Source organism: Meles meles, chromosome 6 (genome assembly GCF_922984935.1).
Source record: "Meles meles chromosome 6, mMelMel3.1 paternal haplotype, whole genome shotgun sequence".
Lineage (NCBI taxonomy): Eukaryota > Metazoa > Chordata > Mammalia > Carnivora > Mustelidae > Meles > Meles meles.
The window spans coordinates 104,167,132-104,194,094 of NC_060071.1; the positions used below are offsets into that span (position 1 = coordinate 104,167,132).

The 26,963-nt window shown below is 42.1% G+C and overlaps 1 protein-coding gene across 2 annotated transcripts in view; it reads left to right on the forward strand.

Annotated features, from left to right (window-relative positions):
- The window catches only part of GNG2 (G protein subunit gamma 2), a 116,496-nt gene that overhangs the window by 74,823 nt on the left and 14,710 nt on the right, over window positions 1-26,963 (forward strand). For both annotated transcript variants that reach the window (XM_046009990.1, XM_046009989.1), the window contains one exon: window positions 15,951-16,066. In XM_046009990.1, the coding sequence (XP_045865946.1) occupies window positions 15,980-16,066 (87 nt within the window). In that variant the 5' untranslated portion in view covers window positions 15,951-15,979. The remainder of the gene's footprint in view (window positions 1-15,950; window positions 16,067-26,963) is intronic.

Below are 26,963 nucleotides of genomic sequence, written 5' to 3' on the forward strand. Positions count from 1 at the left end.
TGAAACGATATTAGTATCTCTAAAACAACCAACAAAAATCAATCATTCACATCAACACTCTCATCTTACAGAGGGGGAAACCGAGGCCCAGAGGGATTACAATGACTCATCTGTGATCACTGGACAAATACTTTTTTTTTTTTGTCTCTTTGTTTTTTTAAAAGATTTTATTTATTTATTTAACAGACAGAGATCACAAGTAGGCAGAGAGGCAAGCAGAGAGAGAGGGAGGAAGCCAGCTTCCTGCTGAGCAGAGAGCCTGATGCGGGGCTCGATCCCAGGACCCTGAGACCATGACCTGAGCCGAAGGCCAGGCTTAACCCACTGAGCCACCCAGGCGCCCCCAAAGCTGATACTCAAATCCAGACCTCCAACCTTGGAATTCAGCACTCTGTATTACCCCATGCTGATTCCCACATTTTCTTTGTGAACATCCATCAGTTCAGTACCTTGGGGAGTTGTGGATGTCAGCTCAGAAAGCATCCTCACAGCTCTCCCTAATTCCATGCCCCTCTGTCTTCCCTTCGTGCTCCCATCCAAAGACACCATACGTGTTCCAAAGAGATGGCCTCCAGAAAATTCCTTGGAGAGCTACACAAGTTTCTCTTTCCACACAACATTAAACCCATTTTGTTAAAGTGTAGAGATCGGCTTGGCAAATACTCTTTACTCACTAAACAGGGCACCTGGTAGTCAAATTTGCCTGTTATTTACATTCTTTACAAAAACAGCACGCGCGCGCGCGCACACACACACACACAACTAAGGTGAGAAAATTAAGCCCAGTGCTTCTAGCCTTAATAGATCAGACAGTCTCACTGTTGAGTGGTGATCATCATGACGTGGTGGGGCGCGGGGGTGGGGGCGGTTGGCAGAAAGAGCAGGATCATATTTTTTCATCTCACCAACTCCCCCCCCCCATTCTCCTGATAGAGTTTCTTTAGGGGTGACCATACATGGGGACAGGGTGGGACTTACTTAGTGAGAAATCTGAAGTAATTTGAACCTTAATAATTCTGATATTAGGCAGCCTCAGGAAACAGGATTAAGTCCCTGGTTCTTTTTTTTTTTTTTTTTTAAGATTTTATTTTTTTATTTATTTGACAGCGAGAGAGAGAGAGAGAGAGAGAGAAAGAGAGAGAGAAGCAGGCTCCCTGCCGAGCAGAGAGCCCAATGTGGGACTTGATCCCAGGACCCTGAGATCATGACCTGAGCCGAAGGCAGCGGCTTAACCCACTGAGCCACCCAGGCGCCCCAAGTCCCTGGTTCTGACACTAGGTGATGGCTGTGTTTCCAAGGCAATGCATTTCATTGTTCTGCCCTTGATTTTGTTGTTGTTGTTGTTTTTACCTGTGAAGTAAGGTCTTGTGTCAGTGAGTTTCAAATGCCTCATATTTAGCCTCTCTTTAAGGGTTAGTGGCATACGTTTGCAGAGGAGTCATTTTGGAACCATTTTTTTTTAACTTGCTCATTCCTAGAAAAATCCTCACCTCTCACCCTGCAGAGGCTTTCCTGCTTTGAGCCCCCAGGGGCTGCCAAAACAGAACTAAACTTGTTAAATGAAACAGTGCCAACCTCAGGCTCCAGATGTTCAGAAGGTTTTTGAAACCTATGTCACAAGTGATTTTAATCACTTATACTTTGGCATATTAAATCAATGATTATAAAAAAATATTTGTTTTGGGTAGATGGTCCTGCAAGATAACTTCTGGCTCCTGCCAGTCTCTGAGATTTCATACCTCTGTAAACTCCATGTTAAGGAAGGTCAGTCAAGTTCACAGCCTTTGCTTTCCTGGAACTGCTCTTGGTACCTGGGGACTAATCTCAAAGTTGTGCATTCTGGGAGGCCAGGCTAGGAAAGGAGGAAAGTGAGCAAAGTGGCTAAGTAGCTCCTGAAAAGAGTCTGTGCAGCTTTGAGGTGGTTTCAAGATTACACTCAAGCTTGTCAAATGGTCATCAGCCTGCTGAAAATGGTTGGATTTTAATGTATATGAGTTATATCCTGATAAACCTGACTTTAAAAAAAAGTATCTGTAAGACGATCTCCTGGTCCCCAGGTCATCATTTCAGACAAAATCCCTCTTTACCTTTTGGAGATGGTGAGTAAACAGCTGCGCTGTGGAGAAGGGTCCCCTTCTTTTTTTTTTTTTTTTTTTTTAAAGATTTTATTTATTTATTTGACAGACAGAGATCACAAGTAGGCAGAGAGGCAGGGAGAAAGAGGGGGAAGCAGGCTCTCTGCTGAGCAGAGAGCCCGATGTGGGGCTTGATCCTAGGACCCTGGGATCATGACCTGAGCTGAAGGCAGAGGCTTAACCCACTGAGCCACCCAGGTGCCCCGAGAAGGGTTCTCTTCTTGATTCCCTTCCCCTTCAGTCCAGGGGAATTACAAGGTAATCAGCATGGGCGAGAGTTGTCTGTGACCTTAGTGATAAAGTAAAAGAAAGGTTACGTGTCCCTTCACCTTTAATTTCTTAGGGTTTTTTTTCCCTCTACCCAATCCTTAAAATCAAAGATATATAGGCAGGACAATTTATTTTATGCGCTTAGAGTAGTAGTTGTAAAAACAATATTGTTTAGAAGAATAAAAATCGCTCTATACTACATGTCAGAGATGTGTGATAGCCTTAAAAGAGGATATAAAATGTGACAGTTGAGTAATGGGGAAACATTAAAATCACTTCATTCTCTTATGGATATGGGGGGGATGGATAAATCTTACAGTGTGCCTAAAGGGAAAACATCTCAGAAATTCAGCATCGATGCAAGGCCCAGAAAATGATTATGTATATTAGTTAATATTATCTGCCTAACATGATACTCCACACCCAAAACGTAAGCATTCCAAGTTGGGGAAAGGTACTTGAAAAATAAATGGCTGGCAAGTTTCCTTTGGCTGTCTCCTGTTACAATATAGGGGAGTACAATATAGGGGAGTTTTGCTTTCTGAATCTCTATGTTTTCCAGTTTTCTGATAATGGCTATGTATTTCTTTTACGTATTTAAATATTTTTAAAGTAAAAAAATTAATATTTATTTTTTAATATCTTAAAATATTTTAAAAAGTCAGTTCAAGACCGATGTGCTCCTTGCTGTCCCTGACACTAACCCAAAAAAACGGAGCCAAGGACTTCTGTGCTGCATTTCAAGGCTGTGACCTCATGCTGGGTTTCTGCCTGAGCCCGTGGTCACTGCTCGGTGGAGGCTGGGGGAAGGTGAGGCCAAGACTACAAAGGAGCTTTGAGCATCATACAGATATTTACACTTTCAAACAGTGTGTTTGTGTAACTTTGCAACTGAGAAAAGTTAGTGATGATTTATATGTTGCCAAAAACAACCTACAGGACTTGTAGTTCCCTGGGGATCAGTCCCCCTCTTGGTGGTAGCCAGGAAATGAGGAGAGGAAAGAAGGTATAAGTCACAAGCTTATCCTCTGCCCCAGTTATGTGGAGATACTTAAAGATCAGATGAGATCCAGAGCCTGGGAGATGCCCTTTTAGGGAGTATGCTCCATTAGCCCATTCGCTACCAAACAAAAGCCACCATTAGCAACCTGTACTGAGGAGCAATGTTTGATAGGGCTATCGTGAGGGGCATGGATGATTCCGTGCTCCGGGTACTCATCCTCACACAAGTAGCAAACGTGTACTGAAGCATCTAAGACCCATAGGGCTGGGTGTGGAGGGTGCTACATGGAGGACTTTCATTCATTTAACAAATATTTATCGAGCACCTACTGGGAACACCACAAGCTATTTGCTCTTAGTTTATATTTAGAGGAGGAGAAAGATGCTATAAAAATTCAGTGACTTCAGATGATTATAATGCATTGCAAAAAATAAATAAACAGGGAGCTCTGCCAGAAGAAGGATGGGCTAGACAGGACACTTCATTATACAGTGTAATCAGGAGACCTGGCATTTGAACGTTGGCTCAAAAGAAAAAGCAGCACCCATGGGCACCACCGGCCAGGGCAATGCAGCGTGGCAGACAGGGAAAACAGCAAGTGCAAGGGCCCTGTGGTGGAGCCTGGCTTGGCTTGTTCAACCAGTGAAGAAGGACAAACAGGACAACTTCGGAGATAGAAGGATAGGTGTAATAAATATTTATGGGAGGAAACCCAGATGAAATACTAATGATTAATAAGAGCAGTCAGGGTGCAGTATTTATTAAAAGGCCAGAGAAATGACTTGGTTTCTACCAGCACAGGCTCCTGGGTTGGTATGAGTTTGAGGGCCTGAGGAGGTCTCTGGGGTAGGTGGTTGCTGAGGAAGAGTTCTCCAAGGAAGGGAGGCCTGGGCCTGGCTGCAAGACACAGGTGCACGTGAGGGAATAAGCCATACAGGGAGATCATGAACGCCTTGGGCATGGGCTGTGTTGGGTGAACAGAGAACAGGATTTTTGGCTGAACACTAGGGCTGGTGAGGTGGGGTGGCCACAAGGACTGTAAATATTGATGGAAAAGCTGCTGTGTATGCAGTGATACTCTGCCGGTCTTCACACACGGGAAATAGACGCAGGGAGGAAGCAGAAGACAATTAGCCTCAGGCCCTTGTCTTGCAAGTTTATTCTGTGCCCCCAGGAAACCCTTACAAACGCTGTAGGTGGACGTGAGTGTTCCCTCCAGAAGATACCAGTGAAAGATAGCAGCACCTTCTTAGAATTATGGAGGGAGCCCATAGGGTTCTCACATCCACTTTGTGGCCAGTTTCCGTAGAAACTTACTATGTTTAACACGTGCACATGCTTCTGAGTCACACTGTAAACACTTAATAAATCCTTGTTTACTAATTTTAAATTGCAGTTGATTTTCAAATGATCGCCGTCTCTTTAAGAAGTCGTCAGTGCAAATTAGAAATTTCAAAATCAGATGTGAAGATTTACCCACCTCCCCCCACCCTACGCAAAGGTCCTGGTTAATAGAGGCACAGTTCATAATCCTAGATTTTTTTTCTCTCTGCCTTTCTTAGTCCCGGATTCCTTTTCCATGTTCCTTGTTGCGAGGGTTGGAGATTATGTATGTAATGTTTCTAGGTTATAGTACTTAGTAGTTGCTCAATAAATGGTGGTGGCCATTTCCTGTTCGTGCCTGTTTCTTCTGTAGCAGTCCATACTTTATAAGGTGTTATCACAAACATTAGGGACACTTATACAGTCCTACAATCCAGTTGAGCTCCTGAGGACCAGAACGATTAAGTGATTTTTCTCACCGAAAAGAAACAAAACAAAACCAACCAACAAACAAAAACAAAACAACCCAGCCAGGAATGTCAGAATGGACCAGAGTTCAGGTCTACTGTCTTCTTTACCTGTTTCTCTAATCTGTACCACCTGTCAATTCTATCACAGGAAATATTCCTAGACAACACGGTGGTAACAAACGTCAGTGGAGGGGCTCTAGTTCTTACCGGGGAAGTTGCGTTGAGGAGCTCAGCCAAAGGACTTCGGGTGTTACCGTTTTGAGAGCCTAAGGATCCATTTGAGCAGAGAGGCAAGGAAACAGGCGTGCTAGTCTCCCCGAACTCCTGGGGTTGCCTAAGGCTTGAGATCCACTGAGGATTTAGAATTGAAGCAGTGTTTTTTGTTCTTTGGTTTTTTAGAGAAATTAATTGACCAATAAATAATTTCCTACAAGGAGGCAGAAGGCCTCTGCCTATCAGCGTCCCCTTGCCTGCTGTTGTGGAGCATTAGACATCAGTAGGTTAACAGAGCCATTTCTATGGAAACAAGCTCATTTTTTCTCTTCGGTTGGAACCCTGCTGGTTCACGGTCAAGGTTTCCACCTTTTTTTTTTTTTTTTAAAAGAAAATCCAGCATATACCGTACAAAATACGGGTCTTTTTGCCTTCATGCAAACAACGCCCATCTAACACCTGAGAATGCCAGCTCCCATTTGTGGATGCAGCCATCTGCATTATCCAGGGCTTTTTAAGTTGCAGCATGCTCTATTCATTACTGTTTCATGTTACAAAATCTGTGAAACCCATGATTTCGAGCCACGTTTTCCAAGGGCTATGTTTTTGTCAAGGTGGTTAGAAGCTAACCAGTGATTCTCTTCCCAAGCAGAAGGCTGCATCTCACAGAGATGTTGTTTCAAAAACAGCAGTTTACTGGAAAGCAGAGAGCTGTCATTTTCAAATAATGGTTTCTGGCACCCAGATAAGTCAGGGAAGCTGTGTTGTGTCTTACTCTCCACCTACACAGCATAGATGGCTCCCATGCTGATTTGAGGGAAATCAGATGCAATCTTGTCTTTCTCTCATTTGGTAAGTGGCAATGTCCCAACAAAACCACATGGTTTCCTGAGTAGAGTTTAAGTTGATACGTTGCTCCCTTGGTTCATGTCCTTCCCCAGTGGCCCCATAACATTTTTGTTTGGTACAACTTCTGCACCAGATCTCATTCCCATTAGCTCTCTCCGTAGCTACAAAGACCATAAAAATTGCTGTTAATGTTTGTGAAATGGCCAAACAGATACCACAGTCCCCAGATTAGGATCAGTCTGCTGCATCTAAAAATGGAAATTGAGAAGGGCTGGAAGAACATCTTTCCCTGGTGGGGGCTTGCTTTAGAAACACCCATCTCTCTAATGTTCCGACTTAACCCGAGCCTTGGTTTCCTCCAGCTAGGGCTGCAGTACCCCAGTCCCTGGGGTTGTGAAGATGAAACAGGGACTTGACCTGGGGCCTGGCACATGGCAAACGCTTGGTTTATAAGCTAATACTCATTTTTAGTACGAGTTCCTGGTCCTCTGGTAAAAGAACAAAGCTTTTGGCCTGTAAAACCAAATTCCCAGAAATGAGAAGCACTGAAAGATGGGGAGGGGAGTGAGGAGGAGGGGGAAGGGGTTTGGAAGGTTCCTGTTTTGTTTTATTTACAAATCCATCCTTAGCCAGCATTGTGCAGTCTGGTTCTCTGCATTCTGGGTGCTCAGGAACCCCCTGCGACTCCTGTTCTCCCTTCCCTGGGGCTCCCCTCCCCTCTCTTGCTCTCCTCCCCCTTCTCTCCCCTGTTCAAATACTAAGCAGTGCCCCCTTCTATCCCCAAACGCTTCCACAGTGAAGTCCGTGTGGACATCCATTATCCTACCCTTTTCCTGACACCCCCTCCCCATTCTCATGTCCTTTTTATTTGCCACCTGTAGCCTCCATACGCCTACTCAAAAATGAGCAAAGGCAAGTGAGGAAACCAGGACATTATGACACCCAAAACATATCTTTGTGATGGCTCCAATTGTTGAAACACGTAAGATTGGGAAAGAGTGAGCCCGTGAGGCAGATTCCAACCCTGACACTCTGGGGCTTGAAAGTGTTGAAGGAGAAGCAACAAGCTTCCCAAATAAATCCTCTATTGATTTAAAATTTCCCCAGTGGTGGGAGAACCAAAAAGAAATTAGTGTTTGCTGATTAGTAGAGATGGAAATGTGCTATTTTGGTATTTTCAGGTCAAAGTGGCCAACTAGTAATACGAGGAGCTATCTCACAAAAAAGTACCGTGAAACTAGGCAGGCTGTTTTTACAATTATTATTCGACTCACGCCACAGCCACAACTCAGAAATTCACTTGTGTTCTGACTGCGAAAGCCCTTCCCTGGACCCTTCGTATATATACTCTCATCAAACTGGTAATGGTGGTTCTTACTTGCTACAGAATGCATTAGGGTAGGGATCCAAAAAACAAAATCAACAACAAAAAATGAGTTTGGCAAAATGACCAAACTGAACTTGTGCTGAGGTATGAGCTGTTAACAAAGACATTTACCCAGGTGACTAACTGAAGAGGCTCTGAAGAACTGCAAATTGAAATTGTTAGGAAGTGGTCCTCTAATTCAAACCCAGCCAACAACCGATCCCTGATGATATGGCTAACTGGCAATCAAGAATAATGAAGATATCATCAAGTAACTGGGAGACTGTAAATCTTTGACTGTAAACCTAGAATTGTTTGTTTTATTGCCAGTGTCATCTAAACCTGTAAATATATAAAACAAGTAAATCAAGCCCCCTTACCACCAACCGCAGATATCAAAACACAGTTGTAAGGAACACACAGTTGTAATTAAAATGAAAGGCCAGAACGAAGACTGGATGCCGTGCTTAAAAAACACCATTAGAACCTGAAAAGAATGGCATCCTCCCCAATTAACCTATACTGTCTAAGGCAAAGGTCTCATTATCAAAACATTTTATTTATCTTGGTGCCACAGAAATAAGGAGTTGTGTATGAACTCCCAAGCCTAAATGACAAGAAAATGTATGGTTTCTTAACAGAAGAGTTCCTCCTGAAAGAAATGAAAATGCTGGATATATTTTTAGAAGAAGAAAACTCATCTAATGGTTATTATTCTATAACAAGCCCTATCTCTCATGTTCAGGGGGTGGGGGGAGGAGGGGTGCTTCTCTCATCAGTGAAAAGAGTAAAATGCCTTCTGTATGATTCTCAGGCTTGGAATTCAGGTGGGATAATTAGGACATTCTCCCGGAGTCCTACCAATCTCTCTCACACAAGCTCTGTAATTGTTCTAGGAGCTTTGGTTGTTTGTATTCTTTTTGCTTACTGGCAGATATGACCCAGCATAATCTCACTCCACCAGCACATTGCAAGAGATTGTGCTCTCTTTTAAATAAGCAGGAACTAAATATCCATAAAGCACAATAATGCTAATGAGAATTATGTGCACTTAACACTTATTCATCCCTGGGAAGGTAATAGGGATCCTAAGACATAATATAAAAGCCAGTTTCCTTGAACCTTTCCTGATGGAGTACTTTCTCTGAGCACATTTTTCATGCATGGATCTGTGACTTTTTTTTTTTTTTTTTCAGTGTCCTTTCTGATTGAGGGGCTGGGAGCAGTACAATTCACTGTTGCCTGGCACTCCACAGGGCATTAGAGTTTCTGCCTCTGCTCTCTAAATGCCATTAGCATTTAGAGACTGATGACTGATGGCTGTCATAACCCAGACCACCCCCACACATTTCCAAATGCTTCCTGAGGGGTGGCACTTCCCTTGGTTGAGAACCATTGCCAGTGGGTCTAGTGTGGGGCTTAGAAAATAGATTGACTCCCATTTGGAATTTCCAGAGGGTAGATTGTTTGAATTTTGAGAAGAGATCTTGGCTGTGGAACCTGAGAGAATTAATCTGTGGCAGTCCTCTGATTCAAATCCAGAGATGTGCAGTCACCCATTTCAGTACTTGGGAGGGGCTACCAACTTCTAGACGGAAGAGGATCACACCAGCACTACCAACCTTTGATATCACCCCAGCTGATTCCCAGAGGTGTTTTGAGGTTCCAGAAGTGAGCTCAGGACTTCAGAGTCTCCCCAAGAGAGCCAGACACTGGCTGTATTTCCCTCTGTCCCACTGATTTCTAGAAGAGTTAGAGTCCACAGATGGATGCGTCTTTCAGGTGGGCCTCTGGTGGTTCTGGGGCCAGGCTGGACCCCTGCAAAGGTAAACTCTGGTGTATCATAAGGCAATCCAAAGACTAGCTGATGGGGTGAGCAGGGAGCAGTCTATAGGAATTAATCACTCTCTTCTTTTTAACGAAAAGTTTTTTGTTGTTTGTTTTTAAAAGGGGTATACACACACCTGTGTTTTCAAGCTTTGTCCACATGATCATTTCAGCAGAATTTTACTTTTTCTTTTAGCTATTTCAGTGGTTGCTATATTCAAACCATTTCCTTCCCTCTTAAAATAATGTCTGCCCGATTTCAGCCAGATAGATGTAGAATGAAACAGGAACCTTAGTAAAGGGTATCTGATATGCATCTGTACTTCTGCCTAAGCACCTAACAGGACTCTGTCAACAACTTCTCTTGGCCCGATGTGCTCACAGGATGCAACACCCTTTTCTCAACAACACTTTTTACCGCATGCAATCGCTGTCAGCTCAGGTAGGGACAGAAGACAAAAGTTTTTGTCTCCCCTATTAGGAATCTGTGATGTAGCAGTTCACTTGTCTACATGAACAAGGAACAATCTGGAAAGGGTATTAAGGAAACAATTCCATTTGACAGTAGTGTCAAATGGAATAATAAAATATTTAGGGACTTAGAATAGAATTAACTTAGGACTAGAGAGCCCAGAAATAAATCCTCACATATACAGTTAAATGATTTTCAAGACGGATGACAAGACCATTCAACTTGTAAAAGACAATCTTTTCGACAAATGGTGCTGGGAAAACTAGTATCCACGTGTAAAGAATGAAGTTGAACCCTTACCCAACACCATACACAAAAATTAACTCCAGGTGCATCAAAGACCTAAATGTAAGAGCTAAACCTCTACAACTCTCAGAAGGAGGACATAGAGCAGAAACTTCACAACATTGGATTTCCTGGATATGACACCAGAGGCACAGGGAACAAAAGAAATTTGGACTTTATGAAAATTAAAAACTCTTGGGCCTCAAAGCACACTATTAACAGAGTGAAAAGGCAATCTATGGAATGAAAGAAAATGTATCTAAACCCCATATATCTGAGAAGAGGTTAATATCCAGAATATATAGAGAGCTAAAACTCAACAACCAAAAAAACCTGATTCAAAAATAGGCAAAGGTGGGGGTGCCTGGCTGGCCTGGTTGGTGGAGTGTGCTGCTCTTGATCTCAGGCTTGTGAGTTTCAACCCTACCTTGGGTGTGGAGATCATGTAAAAATAATAAAATATTTTTTTTAATGGGCAAAGGATTTGAATAGCTGTTTCTCCAAAGGACATAAGCAAATGGTCAATAAATACTTGAAAAGATGCTTAACATCACTGACCATTAGGGAATGCAAATCAGAACCACAATGAGATACCACCTCATACCCGTTAAGATGACCACTACCAAAAAGACAAAAATGGAAAATAGTGTCGGGAAGATGAGAAATTGGATCCCTTGTGCACTTTTGGTGGGAATGTAAAATGGCATAACTGCTACAAAAATCAGGATGGCTGTTCCTCAAAAAGTTAAAAATAGGTTTACCATATGACCCAGCAATTCCACTTCTAGGTATATACCCAAAAGAATTGAAAGTAGGGTCTAGAAGAGATATTCGTACACTCTTGTCCATAGGAGTATTATTCACAGTAGCTAAAATGTGAAAGCAATGGAAGTGTTTTCAACAGATGAATGGATAAGCAAAATGTGGTGTAGACATGTAGTGAAATATTACTCAGCCTTAAAAAGGAAGGAGATTCTGACACATGCTACGACAGATGTAAACCTTGAAGGCATTATGCTCTGTGAAATAAGCCAGTCATGAAAAGATAAATACTGTATGATTCCACTTCTACGAGATACCTAGAGTAGCCAAAATCATAGAAACAGAAAACAGAAGGTGGTTCTAGGGCTGAGGGAAGGAAAGAATGGGACTTCCATTTATTGGGTACAGAGTTTCTGTTTTATAAGATGAAAAGCATTCTGAGCATGTCCGTGTGTGTGATGCATTGTCCAAGGTGAGGCTTAGAAGACAGACTAACTTTCCTTATTTACCATAGCCACCTTTTAGGAAAATACATATTTCTTTGGAACACTGGTCTAGGAACCTATAGCACTTTCAGTCTTCAGAAGAAGGATTTTACGGGAAAGCAGCTGGAGGTATAAAGAAGAAAATGCACAAAGTGATTCTAACAGCTTGAGGCGCCTGGGTGGCACAGCTGGTTAGGTGTTCCACTCTTGATTTTGGCTCAGATCCTGATCTTAGCATGGAGTCTGCTTGAGCTTCTCCTCTCCCTCTGCCCCTCCTGCTCACGCTCGCATGCTCTCTCACTCTCTCTGTCTCGCCCTCTTTCTCAAATAAATAAATAATTAAAAAAATAAATAAATGTGACACTGGACTTTTTAAATTTTAAATTCAACTAATTAACATATAATGTATTATTAGTTTCAGAGGTAGAGGTCAGCAATTCATCAGTCTTAAATAGTACCTAATGCTCATTATATCACATGCCCTCCTTAATGTCCATCACCCAGTTACCCCATACCTCCAGCCCCTTACTTCCAGCAACCCTCAGTTTGTTTCCTATGATTTAGAGTCTCTTATGGTTTGTCGCCCTCTCTGGTTTCATCTTGTTTTATTTTTCCCTCTCTCCCCCCGTGCTCTGTTTTGTTTCCTAAATATGAGTGAGATAATATAATTGTTCTTTCTGATTGACTTATTTCACTTCGCATATAACCCTCTAGTTCCATCCCTGTCATTGCAAATGGCAAGATTTCGGTTTTTTGATGGCTGAGTAGTATTCCAGTGTGTGTGTGTGTGTGTGTGTGTGTGTGTACCACAACTTCTTTATCCATTCATCTGTCAATAGATATGTGGGATCCTTCCATAGTTTAGCTAATGTGGACGTTGCTGCTATAAATATTGGGGTGCAGGTGCCCCTTCAGATCACCACATTTGCATCTTTGGGGTAAATCCCTAGTAGGAAACAACTAGATTCTTTTGGGTCATATAGTAAAACTAGAACATTGAGGATGTATCTTCCTAAAACTAAAACCAAAGCCTGTGTTTACTTTTTCTGCTAAGTCCATTTAGTTTTCAGAGGTTTTCTCTCCCCAACATTTCTAGACTTGCGTTCTACCCCTCCTCTCTTCTTTTTCTATCTCAGCCCCCATCTCCCCACTTCTCTCTTCTGCCATGCAAAGGTCTTCTTCCATAGTAGGTAGAATGAAGTCCCTCAAAAGTGTCCATGTCTCCATTCCTGGAATGTATGACTATGCTATGTTAATGGCAAAGGGCAATTAAGGATGCAGATGGAATTAAGGTTGCTAGTCAAGCTGGCCTAAAGATAGGGAGGTTGTCCTGGGTTATCTGGGGTAGGGGGCAGTAGAGTTGCCTGGTTCTTAAAAGTGGAGGAAGGGAGCAGAGCAGAGTCAGAAGGGGATGTGACTAGAAGAGGCCAGAGTGATATGATGTAAGAATAACTCAACTCACCTTTGCTGGCTTTGAAAATGAGGAATAAGACCAAGAGCCAAAGAATGCCAGTAGCCCCTAGAAGCTAGGGAGAGGCAAGGAAATAGATTTTCTCTTACAGACTCCAAAAGGAATACAGCTCTGCTGATACCTTGATTTTAGCCCAGTGAGACTTATTTCAAACTTCTAACCTCCAGAACTGCAAGATAAGAAATTCCTATTGTTTAAGCTCCTACATTTGTAGTAATATGATATGGTAGCAATAGAAAACTCATACACTTTCTATCTCAGTCTCCTAAGACAGAAGGCCATAACTTTCCCAGGAAACATGAACAGGCATTTGAACATAGAACTTCCTAGATACTCAAATGAAAATACTGGGTCATTTACTCAGTTGATGGTAGATCTATTGTCCAACGGCAGAAATACTCTTAATAATGGTGGTGTAAACGAAGTAGGTACTTATTTCTCTTCACATAGATGATAGCCAGTTCGCAGCTGGCATATGGTGGCTCTACAGTGCCAGTATGTGCCCAGATCCTTCCTGCTTACCCCAGAGTATCAATCTAAAGGTTCAAGGTGAAGCTCTGTGGTCAACAAGACTGTCTTCCAGGCCAGTTGCAGGAAGGGGAGGCAAAGAGCACACCCTTCTCCTTTCAAGGGCACTTCTGCTTATTACTCATTGGCCAAATATACTGACCAGCAAAGGAGGCTGAAGAATGTATATTTCAGTCCAGTATGCCCAGCTAAAATGCAGGGTTCTCATGGGCTCTGTGAAAAAGAAAAGCAAATTGTTATTACCAATAAAGAAGAAGAGAAGTGGTATTTGGAGGCAAGCTATGGTTTCTGACACAGGTTACTGTGTAATCTGATTTAGATTCAAGGGCAGATGAAGAGCTGGCCAGACTCCCAGATCTCCCTCAGGCCCAATGAGGATTTGGCAATTCTGTGATAATCTGTATTCTAGTGTGATACATTCTAGTTTGGAAGGAATGTTAGCTTCACAAAACAGTGTCCAGGGTCTTATAGATCACGATTACTTCCAACTTTGGATGAATGAAAGAGTTAGGCTATGCTTCTGGGTAAATCAAGATTCCATCTTGGTCCTGTGACGTTTTTGCACGGGTATTAGATTTTTGTTCGATTTGGGGACATATAATTTCCTTGTGGGGCTGAGATGATTGGGTTCCTAATTATGCTGATGAAATCATAGTTGTTAAAGCTTCTTCTTGTTTTTTGTTTTGTTTTGTTTTTACATAAAGATCCGTCCGCTGATCTTCAAGCATGTGAAGTAGACCTCAGAGATCTTTATGGCTTCAAAATCCCTTCAGTCTTCCTTTCCATTTTATTGTCTCTGATGCCTTTGAAAATAAGTGGAGGGAACAGTTAATTATCTTTCAATTATACTGTAAATGCTATGCTGTTGGGGTGGCTGATTTTGCAGTTTTCTTTATAAAATAACACTATGAAGGGACCTCTTTGTTTACAAAGACTTATACATAATTTCTTCTTTTGCCTTGAAGAACAAGATACAAAGATATAAGAACCAAAGAAGATAATTTACATATTTATGCTCTTTTGGTAATTAAAAATTGTTTTTTGATTTTACTGAATACATAACAGTCTTGTATTGAATTTACTAGGGATTATACTTCGTTTCCCAGGTTTTCTATGTGTCCTCTTTCCTTCTTGAGATGGTTGCCTGATTTTACTTTACCTCTGGATAAAAATATTCCCCAAAGCTAGCAGAAGTCACACTTTTTAATATGTCTTCAGAACAGGATTCAACTGTTGACTGAAGCAAGGCTTGAATGCCTCTCACTTCTTGGGTCATGCACTCCAGCTAAATTGCTGCTCTCAGACATTGCTTCACTGTGGGGTGTCAGTGACCTCAAAGAGCACATTTACACAGACCTGAAATAGCATATGGCACCTTGACGTGGAGTGAGACCTGATCAGCATGTGGAGGAAATGGGCCCCCAAAATAAAATAGGGTACTTTCCGTGATGAACAACAACAACAAAAATTGAGATGGTGGGTCAAGAAAGAATTAGAAGAGAAATGAAATTGGGATAGGACTTGAATCGGGTAGGGGAAAGGATGGGGAGGAGATCTGGCAATCCCAGAGGCAAAGAAACCATCTCATAATTCAAATAAGTACAGAATTCTACTCTCTAAATATTTGTGTCCCATTTCCATATTTATAAAAGTAGTAAGTCCGTTACACTGAATACAGAATTCTGCTGAACTCGTTGATGTCATTAACAAGTTAGACATAGCAATTCTTCCCCCTTGACATTGCAGATGAAGAACTGTGAGTGAAGTAAATAGTTGTGTCTAGCCATATTTCAAATAGAATAGAGAGAAAAGGCTATTTTTTTTAAACGCTGGATAAACTACACTGAGAAACCACACATCCTATGCAGTGTCTGTGGTGTGACAGACTGAGGTGGCTACAGTTAACTAGAAAGTTAGTGTTGGAAGCCACCAGCAGAACATTATACACTTGGTGTCTTTAGTCCTCAGGGATTACTTTACCATTCCTCTCTGCTTGCCTTTCATTCTTCATCCTCTGAGGGCACTTAAACAGAGTATCTGACCATAGCAGTACCTGGAAAATAACAACACTTATCACGTCTGCTGTCACCCTTACCATTTTGAGCTCAGTTCAAACATTAAGATAATTTTAATGACTTTCTTTCTCAATTCAGCCGCGCATCTTATTCTAACTGATTTGGTAAACAGTCTTCATTGTTTTTCCCTGAAGAAGGGGTAGAAGTGCGGAGGGGTGTGTGTGTGTGTGTGTGTGTGTGTGTGTGTGTGTGTGTGTGTGTGTTGGGGTGGAGTGGAGGGTCTGGAAAACCACAAGCACACCTCATCTCCTGGTCTGCCTGCAGTCAGACTCGGCGCTGGACTGGGGATGGAGAGGGCTGGGAGAGCCAGGCCTGACCACAGCCACTCTTTCAAAGTTCCCCCATGATGATGATCCTGTACGTTTGGCAGCTCCTGAATGCCCTGATGCATTCTTCCTTCCTGTGTTCTTTCCCAGTGTATCTGAAAAACCCGCCCAGCATTCCGATGGCTAGCAACAATACCGCCAGCATAGCACAAGCCAGGAAGCTGGTAGAACAGCTGAAGATGGAAGCCAACATCGACAGGATAAAGGTAAGGACCACATCACCCACACAGACCCTCCAGCCTTCATTATAAAGATCATGGTTTGCAGGTCTCTGTCCTTGACTCCCCTTCTCTGGAGAGTGATGAAAGCAGCAAGGGCAAGAGAGAAACTTAATAATTGGGCAAAAAGCTCATTTTCCTGAGCTTTATCTTCTCCAAATTTCTCCAGAATAAAATGACAGCATAAATTAAAACTGGTTCTCCACGTAGAATTCAAAACAGAATAATAACGGCAGAATAGACAAATGAAAAACAAGCTCATGGTTGAATTCTAGGCAACGAAATCGGAGAAAACAAAACTTACCAGGTCACCAGCTGACCTCCCTGATTGTGTAGAGACTGTCTTTTCTTTGGGTTTTAGCTTTTCTGTCTTGGTTTGGGTTCTAAGTTTAATTGTCTATCTGTCATGATTAATCTTTCTCTTCACCACTGTAGGTTGTATTTAATAACTTACTGGGTTTTTTTCCCTTCAAAACACAAAAATCACACATGGTCTCCCTAAGAAGTCAAACAGCATCGTGGGTTAATGAAAGTATTTTATCAAATGGAACTCAGAAACATATCTCATTTTTTTCAAATAAAGCTAGAACATTCATCCAAATGCCAAAATTCTTTTTAAACTAGAATATTTTTCCTATTTCCTCCATACAGAGTTAGCAACCTGAACAACCCACCCAACCTTGGAAGTATGCTTCTAGAGCAAAGGTCAAAAAATTAAGGCTTATGAGCCAGATCAAGGTTTTATTAGAACAGATCCATTCATATACACATTGTCTGTGGCTACTTTCTCACTACAATAGCAGAGCAGAGTAGTTGCAAGAGAGACAGTGTGGTCCACAAAACAAAATATTTACTGTCTGGCCTTTTACAGAAAAGTTTGCTGACCCCCGGTCTAGAACAGTGGTTCTCAGCTCACCTGGACATTCACATTACCCGGGGAACTCTGGAAAGATCAATTCTAAGACCATACTCTAGAACAATTAAATTAGAATCTCTTGGGGTATGAATCAGGCATCAGGTTTGGTTTTTTGCCTTTTTTTTTTTAAGTTGTCAGTTAGTTTCAATGTATAGCCATGGTAAAGAACCTAGGGGAGGGGCACCTGGTTGGGTCAGTGAGTTAACTGTCGCCTTTGGCTCAGGTCATAATCCCAGGACCCTGGAATCAACCCCCAAGTGGGGCTCCTTGCTCATTGGTTAGTCTGCTTCTCCTTCTCTATTTCCCTCCTGCTCATGCTCTCTCTCTCTCTCAACTAAATAAATAAAGCCTTAAAAAAAAAAAAAAAAGGAAGAAGAAGAAGAACCTAGGGAACAGATTTGCTCCTCCTCCTCCTTTTTCTTTTTTTTTAAGTAAACTCCATACCTGATGTGGGTCTTTTTTTTTTTTTTAGATTTTTTATTTTATTTATTTGACAGAGAGAGATCACAAGTAGACAGAGAGAGAGAGAGAGAGGGAAGCAGGCTCCCTGCTGAGCAGAGAACCCGATGCGGGACTCGATCCCAGGACCCTGAGATCATGACCTGAGCCGAAGGCAGCGGCTTAAACCACTGAGCCACCCAGGCGCCCCTGATGTGGGTCTTGAACTCATGACCCTGAGATCAAGAGTCCCATACATGCTTTACTAACTGAGCCAGCCAGACACCTGGGGTTTGCTCCTTCTAACTCCCATCACATATGGATTGGAGAGTCTTTCTTCATAAATAAGCTGAGCAAATATCCATGGGCATCTGTCCTAATCTTTTTTGAGTTCTGATAATGGGGCCATGTAAAACATCTCTTCTTTCCACAGCTTTAACTCTTCTTATTCATGAATGAGATAAATACAGGGAACTCACCATTTGCCTTGCTCTTTTACAACACCTTCCTCTTTTCCTCTTTTCCCTTTGCCTCTTCTTTTTCACTCCCTTGCTGAGAAAGTACAGTGTGGAAGGTGGGCACAAAATCTGCTGCAAGAAGTGAGGGGTTCAAAGACCATGGCATCAAAAAGAGTCATTTGGTGCTTCTTTGGGAGGGATGGGGAGAGAGGAAACTTCTGCCCATGGGCCTTCTGGAAAATGTCACTTTGCCTTTCAGGGTGGCCCAGCTAAGATCAAAGTATTTGCGAAGCGCTATTGTGGTTGGCATTTTCTGTTACTCCTCGGGATCCTCAGATCTGGCTCCTGAAGGAGGTTGTGATGGTGTTAGAGGTGATGAAAAGCCAGCAGTGGGAGGAAGAGGACGGAAATAGGCCTTTTCAACCATAAATCAGACCTCCATCCTCCATCACCTGAATTACTGACTGCAGGGGGCTCCTAGTTGATCTCTGAAATCCAGCTCAACCCTGTCTCCATCTCTGCCATTAATTATCCTCCACATTGCTACCAAAGAAAATTTTCTCTAAGAAAATCTCATTATGTTCCTCTTGCACAGAAAATCTTTTCATGCTTCCCATCACCTGTAAAATAAAATTCAAACTCTTTAACAGATTATGCAAGGTCCTTCTGGCCTCTGCCACTCTTTTTGGCTTCATCCCCTTTTTTTTGCCCACCTGCCATACCGAGCCACTTCTGATGCCCCTGATGAAAATTTTAAATGCCTAGAACATTCACTCTCCTCCTTTCTATTCTTCTGCTTTTAAACTCTGGCAACTCCGTGAAGACTCAGATCAGTCATTACATCCTTTGAGAAGCTTTCCCAGACCTTCCTCATAAGGTTGAATTTTGGCCAATTTTCAGTTGTTCATTTATTCTTTTATCTAATAAGTACTTTGTTGACAGCTTTTTAAACGGCCAGACCATGTTAGGTCCTAGAGATGCAGAGGTGGAGAGAGAGAGGAAGACATGGCTCTCCTAGTTTAGGAGGAGGTTACAAAAAAATATGAACAAGACCTATCACATAAATAAGATACGTGGGAAGCATAATCACCAGATATTATCAGAAAGAAGGCAGCACTACACCCTGACTCCCTTCCTATACTACTTCTCAAGACACCAGAGGCACGGCCACTGTAAGAAAGAGAAAGCGTTTATCTAACAAACAGCTCTAGGTGGTGATCTCCCTAGGCGATCTTCGCATCCACATCTCTGGACCCTTGCTCTGTCGTTAGACCTCACGTTGTTGGAAATACAGGGGAAGCTTGTCACTCAGCCTTTGTCCTGCACATCAGAGCCAGGCAAGCGTGCTGTGGCGAAGTGTCCGATTATTTTTAGTTCAAGCTGTTGGCTAAACTGTGACCGTGTTGACAGAGTTGTCAGCTAGCTGGTTTAGGGCTTGGCTATTTGCCTTCAGGACTCCCTTCAAAGGCTTCTGAGCACTCGGGCTTCTCCACCTACTTTTCCTGCATGATCCTGTCGGCAAGAAAGGGCTTTTCTCTGAAGATCCCATGCATGTGATTCCACAGGCAGAGGAGTGACCGCTTCGAGTTCTGTACGGCAGCAGCGGCGCTGTGTACATCTGGCAGAGCCCACTGTGACTGAGGCCGTGAGAAGCCGGGGGCAGGGGACACAGCTGGCACTGGTGCTTTGAGAGTCCCATCAGCAGGGGTGGACTCATCCCTCCTGCGGCCTCCAGAATAACGCGGGCTGCAGAGAGAAGCTGTACCATAAGAGGATCTGAATAGCGTATTCATTTTTAAACCTTGTGTCCTATCCCTCTGCCTCATAGATCCTGGGAGAATTGAGCTAATGAACCCATTATCTGTTCATAAGCCTCAGGCATATATAAATTGTACTCCCAGCCTTTCTGTGTTTCTTTGTTAGCATTTCATTCAAGGACAGAAAGTAAAGAGAAATCAAAGGAAGCTGGGAAGGGATCTAGGGACAGGGACGGACAGGGACGTAGAGACTGTGACACTCAGATGTATGAGACAGCAATATAGTCACAGAGATGTTGAGCAAAAACAGATGAAAGGAAGCTTGTCCTTAGAGCACAAATTGAGAGAGAGAGCACGTCCAAAAGTAAAGGACAGCAGGTTTCAATAAGTCTATTTATTCGCCACTCTGTTAGGGCTCGTTGGGTTTCTAATAATAGAAGCCTAGACCAAGTTCACTTAAGCAGGAAGAGGGGATTGATTATAAAAGATAGAGTGTGTCTCAGATTCCAAGAGCAGAAATGTAGCTGAGTAAGCCGTAGAAATAAGAGCTGGAAGACCATCAGAAACCAGGAGAGCTCTGTTACATGCCCCTGCCTCACTCCGTGCGTCTGCCTCTTTCTTTTCCCGGGAAGAATAGATTTCTCAGCTTCCTGTTCCGTGTGGCAGACATGATGGCTGCCCACAGCTCCCAGGATCCCATGTTACTTTCAGCTCCATGAAGAAAGAGATAGGTTGATTCAGCTACCTTTAGTCTCAAGTGCATATTGCTAGAATGGCATCTCTGTTCTAGTAGAACGAGTGAACCATCTGCAGTTCAATCAACAGACATTAGAATCAAACCACAACACTGCTCTAGGAATTAACCCACACTCATAGTTAAGCTCTTTGACAGAGGGCATCGTTAGCATCATGAAAAATAATGTAGATATAAGAACAAAAGAAAGCCAGGGCCAGAAGCATGGGCGAAATGATTGCTTCTAAACTAATTGGATGCTCCATAAATTGACCCCACATAAAAATGTCAAATTTCTTTCTCATTTCTCCCTAGTATTCCTAATAGACCTTTCCAACTTGTTCCCCTTATTATCCCGAGAATATGCTATGTAAATTCCCACTTCTGTGGTTATTCTGGGTCCCTCAGTGAGAATGCCCTTCCCCTCATTCTTTTCCTGTCTACTACGGACTGAATGTTTTTCTCTCCCCACCCTCCCAAGATTTTTGTTGAAATCCTAACCCCCAATATAATGATATCTGGAGATGGAGCCTTTGGAAGATGATTAGATTGGGAGGGTGAGCCCTCACGAATAGGATTAGTGCCCCTATAAGAGACCCCAGGGAGATCCTTATCCCTGCCACCATGAGAGGTAATAGTGAGAAGACATCTGTAAACCAGGAAGTGACCTCCATCAGACACTGAATCTGCCAGCACCTTGATCTTGGACTTTTCAGTCTCCAGAACTGTGAGAAATAAATTTCTGTCGTTTGTAATCCAACCAGTCTAAAATATTTTTTTTTACAGAAGCCCAACCAACTGAGATCCTCCCCAAATCTTACTCCCCAGTCAGGGGTCAGCTCCAGTCCCCACTTCTACACGAGTATCTTGCCATTCTGACTGTTTTTACCAATTGGTTTCATTTTCATCAAATAAAATTTTCCAAAAGACTACACAGTCCTCGGGGCGCCTGGGTGGCTCAGTGGGTTAAAGCCGCTGCCTTCGGCTCAGGTCATGATCTCAGGGTCCTGGCATCGAGCCCCACATCGGGCTCTCTGCTCGGCAGGGAGCCTGCTTCCCCCAACCTCCCCTCTGCCTGCCTCCCTGCCTACTTGTGATCTCTGTCTGTCATAAATAAATAAAATCTTTTTTTTTAAAGATTTTATTTATTTATTTGAGAGACAGAGATCACAAGTAGGCAGGGAGGCAGGCAGAGAGAGTGAGAGGGAAGCAGGCTCCCTGCCGAGCAGAGAGCCCGATGTGGGGCTCGATGCCAGGACCCTGAGATCATGACCTGAGCCGAAGGCAGCGGCTTTAACCCACTGAGCCACCCAGGCGCCCCAAATAAATAAAATCTTAAAAAAAAAAAAAAAAAAAAAAAAAAGACTACACAGTCCTCAAAGTCAAAGACCATGTCATTCACTTCTCTGTACCCTTCAGGGTGCTGGGGTACAGGCATTTAAGTACTTTTTTTGTTTGTTTGTTTTCGTGGATAGCTTCAAGTTTAGAATGTCATATAACAGAATAGCAGAAGCTATATTTCACATGACATTTCCAATGACATTTGTGGTTTAGGAAATTGCAAGCATGACCACATTGGCCAAATAAAACTGTGGTCATAGGGGCACTGGGTGGTTCAGTCGGTTAAGTGTCCAACTCTTGATGTTGGCTTAGGTCATGATCTCAGGGTCCTAGGACCAAGCGCTGCGTTGGGTTCTGCAATCAGCAGAGAGGCTGCTTGAGGATTCTCGTTCTCTCTCTCTCTCTGGAAAAATAAATAAATCTTAAAAAAAACAAAAAAAACTGTTATAGGAGAAAATTCATTGAAATACAAAAATGAAGAGAGTACAGTAAATACTTTCATGTCTTGTGTTTGATTATAAGAAGCCAGCATTTATTGTATACTTTCTTTTTATAATAATTCAACATAAAAACATTGATTTTCATAACTAACAAATATGTATAAATTATCAAACAAACACAAATGTTTCTAATGATTGAATCATCTTTCTGATGACTGACTCATAAAAGGTTGGAATTGAACGTCACAGAAAATGGTACTGAGAAATGGACCAGTTAGACATCATCCTTGGTAGTAGAGAAAGGACATATATCCTAGGTTTGGGACTTTTGAAGTATTTTTTTCAGGATTTGAAATGAAATTTTTAACATCTCTTTTCTAAAATGCTTGCATTTGAGGGGTGCCTGGGTAGCTCAGTCGATTGAGTGTCTGACTCTTGGTTTCATCTCAGGTCGTGATCTCATGGGTGGTGAGACTGATGCCTTCATCCAGCTCCATCCTTGGTGGGAAGTCTGCTTAAAGATTCCCTCCCTCTGCTTCTCTTGCCACTCACACACTCTCTCTCTCTCTGAAAGAAATAAATAAATATTTTTGAAAAGATGCTTGCATTTGATTGGGGAGAATGAGATACTATCCTCCTCATTGACCAGTTGAGAGTATTTTTAGGGATAATAAAATCAGTATCGTATGTCAAAGGACATAAAGAGGAAGGGGTCGTATTCACAGTTGGCCAGTCCTCATTCATTCAGTTTGCTGAAAATGAAGCAAAAAACATAAAATTGAACTCACACATACATTAGTAACTAAGCTTGACACTTCATTTTTGTGAGAGTTGATATAACTTTTTAAAATTCCATATTTATTAAGCACCGTGTACATGCTTAGCTTTATGCATTGTGTCTAGGAGCTATAGCAGTAGTACTGTTAAACCTTGATCATTTGAAATCCCTAGGAAAAGAATTTTTCTGAATAGCCCAGTTTTCAGGCCAGAAGAAGTCTCCCTTCTTAAAAAATATAACTACTTTGGATGACACTTTGAATGTCTTTCTTTTCTTATTAAATAGAGGAAATTATATATAATGTGCTTTTTTGATGATTCATTTGAAGTTATTAATTTCAAAAATATTTCCTATTTCCTTATTTAGTAAAATCCCATTGATGTACCATTAATTTAATACCATCTTGGATGAGACGGGAGGGTAAGACTACTTAGATGATTCACTCATTATTTTATAAATAAAAAATAGTCAATGTTTATTTATACAATTTTACGTCCTCTAGTATCATAATGAAAGTTTGATCTTGGGCACTCCTCACACCCAGGAAATAACCTTTAGACTAAATTTTGACCACCAGCTGTGATGTGGGTGCCATGATGATGTGAGACATCATGGTAACTTGCTGCCTTTCATTCCCAACATTAGTAGTCTTGCTGTCCATAACACCTCTCATATTTTCAGTATGGTTCCAAGGCATTTCAAAGAATCCTAAGGTTTTTTCTGCAGTCACTTGTGTTTAAGCTGGATGTTTTCTTTTTTTCTGACTTGAATTACATTTTAATGATTCAGAGAAATATGAAGACTTAAAAATAGCCAGTTGCTTTTGACCTGAGCCAAAGACCTTTCTAGACAAATGTCAGACCAGTCTCTCCTACTTTGGAAATTCTATCTCATCCCAGAGGTTTCGTAGTTTCTTTTGCCTTCAGGTACATCGCCAAGCCAATGATAGATGATGAACATCCCATTTCAAGCCTGCATCCCAGCACAGTCCTTGAGGTCTTTTTAAGCAACAAATTCAAGTTAAGTCAACCCTGACTGGTGCCTTTAATGCAGGCAACTCAACTGAAAGATTTGACTGAATGACTGATGCCCTTAACACACATGTGACTTCTCACACATAGAGGCAGTGACCACCTGTCAGTGCTTATATCTTTGCCTGATGGCTTGCAAGCATTTTGTGACATCAGTTTTAAAATGTGTCTTCATTTCAGAATGTAACGAAGACAGAACTCTATCCTTATATACTGTTTAAATTCTTAGGTCTGATTCGTATCCTGACAACTGCTTCTTCTCAGAGCTGTCAGAATGTCTGCCTAGAGTCGGTTCCTATTTTTTCAGAGCCTAAAATCAAAGTTTGGTGGCCTTTATTGGGACTCTCTAGGGTCACCGTTTCTTTACTTCCAATTTCTCAGCCCCAGTCTAGCTGGAGAGGTTGCTGGATCGCTGGGTTTCAGCAATGGTCAATCTGAGAAGATCCACGCTCTTATCAAATGTAATTCCTTCACATGTGCATCGTTCTCATCTCCCTGATCCAGGGTCACACTCCACCACCTGTCCGTCCTGAATCATCAATTTTGGTTCTCTATGTCATCATTTCCATCAGTGCACAAACGTAGTGTTGCTTGTCCCTCTTAAATAAAATTTTATTTTCTTCCTCTGAATTGCCCACTTCCTCCTCTAGCAACTGCCTCATTTGTTTGCTCTGCTTTGCAGAACTTCTTGGAAAAGTTGTCTATACTCACTATCTCTAATGTCTCTTTTCCCTTTCTTTTGAAAAGTTATTTTTACTCTGGAAATAATCTCAAAGATACAGCAGGACTGCAAATGCCATACAAAGCATTTTGTTTCCCCTGAACCATTTGAAAATAAGTTGTCAGATGTTACCCCATCAACACCAAATACTTTAGTATGTGTTTCCTGTAAGTAAAAACATTCTTCTACATAATCATAATGCAGTCATCAGAATTAGGAGACTAACACTGAGACGTTACTACTTTCTAGTCCTCAGACCCCATTTAAGTATTGCAAATCACCCTATTCTCAAATCCCTTTGCGGAAAGGACCCAGTTCAGAATCATGTGTTGCATTTAGTTGTCCTCTCCATAGAGTTCCTTGAATTTCATGGCCTTGACACTTTTGAAGGTTACGGAACATTCACTTGGTAGAACACCACTCAAGTTGGGTTTGTCAGATATTTCCTTATGATTAAATTCAGGTAACAAAACGGGAACATTAATATAGAATTGATGGGGATTTTTATCTCATTACATTTTATCAGTGGTGTATGATTTCAAATTGTCACTTACTGGTAATGTTAACTACTTAATTAAGGTGTTATCTTCTAGTTTTTTCATGTAAAGTTCTTCTTTTGTCTTTTGTAGTTAATAAATACTTATCTTGGGAGACAGACCTTGAGGCTATATTCACTACCCGACTCCTCACCAAAAATTTGTTTTTAAAATTTTATTTAATTATATTGATATTAGACTCATGGCTTGCTCTTTTATTCGGTGGTTTATAATCTGCTACTATCATCATTTATCTTGATGTCTTAATTGGCACAGACTGAAAAGCTAGCTACCGCGTCCTTCTGACGTGATTCCATCTTTCTTTGGCTGCTTCCCTAGTGCGTGGCACAAAAAGATGTTGTAGGGTCCTCTTATTATTTCCCTGCCCTGACCTTAGAATCACCCTTCTCTCTAAGAGCTAACTAGTTCCTTTGAGAATGGTATTTAGAAATGAAACTCTGGATGCTACTTGTTCCCATTGCTGAAGTGTTTGAAGTGTTGCTGCTCCAAGTTCCTCTCAGTGGAGAGAGTTAGAGAACACCATACATGTCTGTTTATTTCTTTATCTTCGTATCTGTGTATATGTAGTCATGAGTTCACAACAACACCACCAGGTCCTGTCCTACACCACAGAGTATATTCTAGCTTTCTGCTTCCCGTATTTGTAACTCCCTTCACTGACAATGAGGATCCTAGCTCCCCTGGTCTATATTTGGCCAACTCTCCTGTAGGGAGCCAGGGTCCCATTCCATGATCTCTCCTCCTGACATGGATGCATTCACAACCCTCTTGGGCTCCCACACACCTCACCAGGCTATCTCCTATACAGATGCTCTCCTCACCCTGCTCAAGCTCTGACCTCCCACTGTGGATCCCTGATCGGGTGTGGAGCCCACTTTGCTTAGTCTCACCCAATCCCTTTAAGACTGAATTGTTCATGAAGAAGAAGGAGGAGGAGGCCCCATTTGCTTGTAACCCAATTCCGGTGAGGCTTTCCCTCCCACTGTTCTCTTGAGCCTCCTCTCACCAAGGTTGCTGATGACTACAAATGGCAAAATCTAATAGTCAGTTCTCCATTTCATCATACTTGACCTATAGGCAACATTTGTCATGGCTGATGATTCCTTATGCCTTTAAGCATTTTCTTCAGCATTTGGCTCTCAACAGTCCCCACTCTCACAGGGGACTATGTCTAAATTTCCTGTTCTGGCTCCTCCTGGGCTCCCCAGTTTCTTACATTGACATGTTCTGGAGTTCAGTACTTGTCCCTCTCTTTTCTGTCTAAGTATACTCTCTACTTTGACCCTTAACTCCCACAAAGTACTTGCTGCTTTCCCCACAGCATTCGAAGTGCTCCTTCACAATGCAAGTCAGTGCTTCCCCTCCATTCTGTAAGTTTTCACCCAAAGATTAATTGCCTTCTCCATTAAGCCTAGCTGCTGCTTCCCCAGTAGTTCCCCAACCCCCTACACACACTCATATTCTTAATCCCTTTTACCCTGCTCTACTTTTCATTTCCTTATAAAACTTACTACCCTCTGGGGCACCTGGGTGGCTCAGTTGGTTAAGTGTCTCAATTTCAGCTAAGGTCATGATCTCAAGGTTGTGAGATTGAGTCCCGCGTTGGACTCCACAGTGGGTATGGAGCCTACTTGAGATTCTGCCCCTCTCCCTCTCCCCCTCCCGCTCCCCCCAAATAAATAAATAAATTAGTTAGTTAATTAATGAAAATCTTA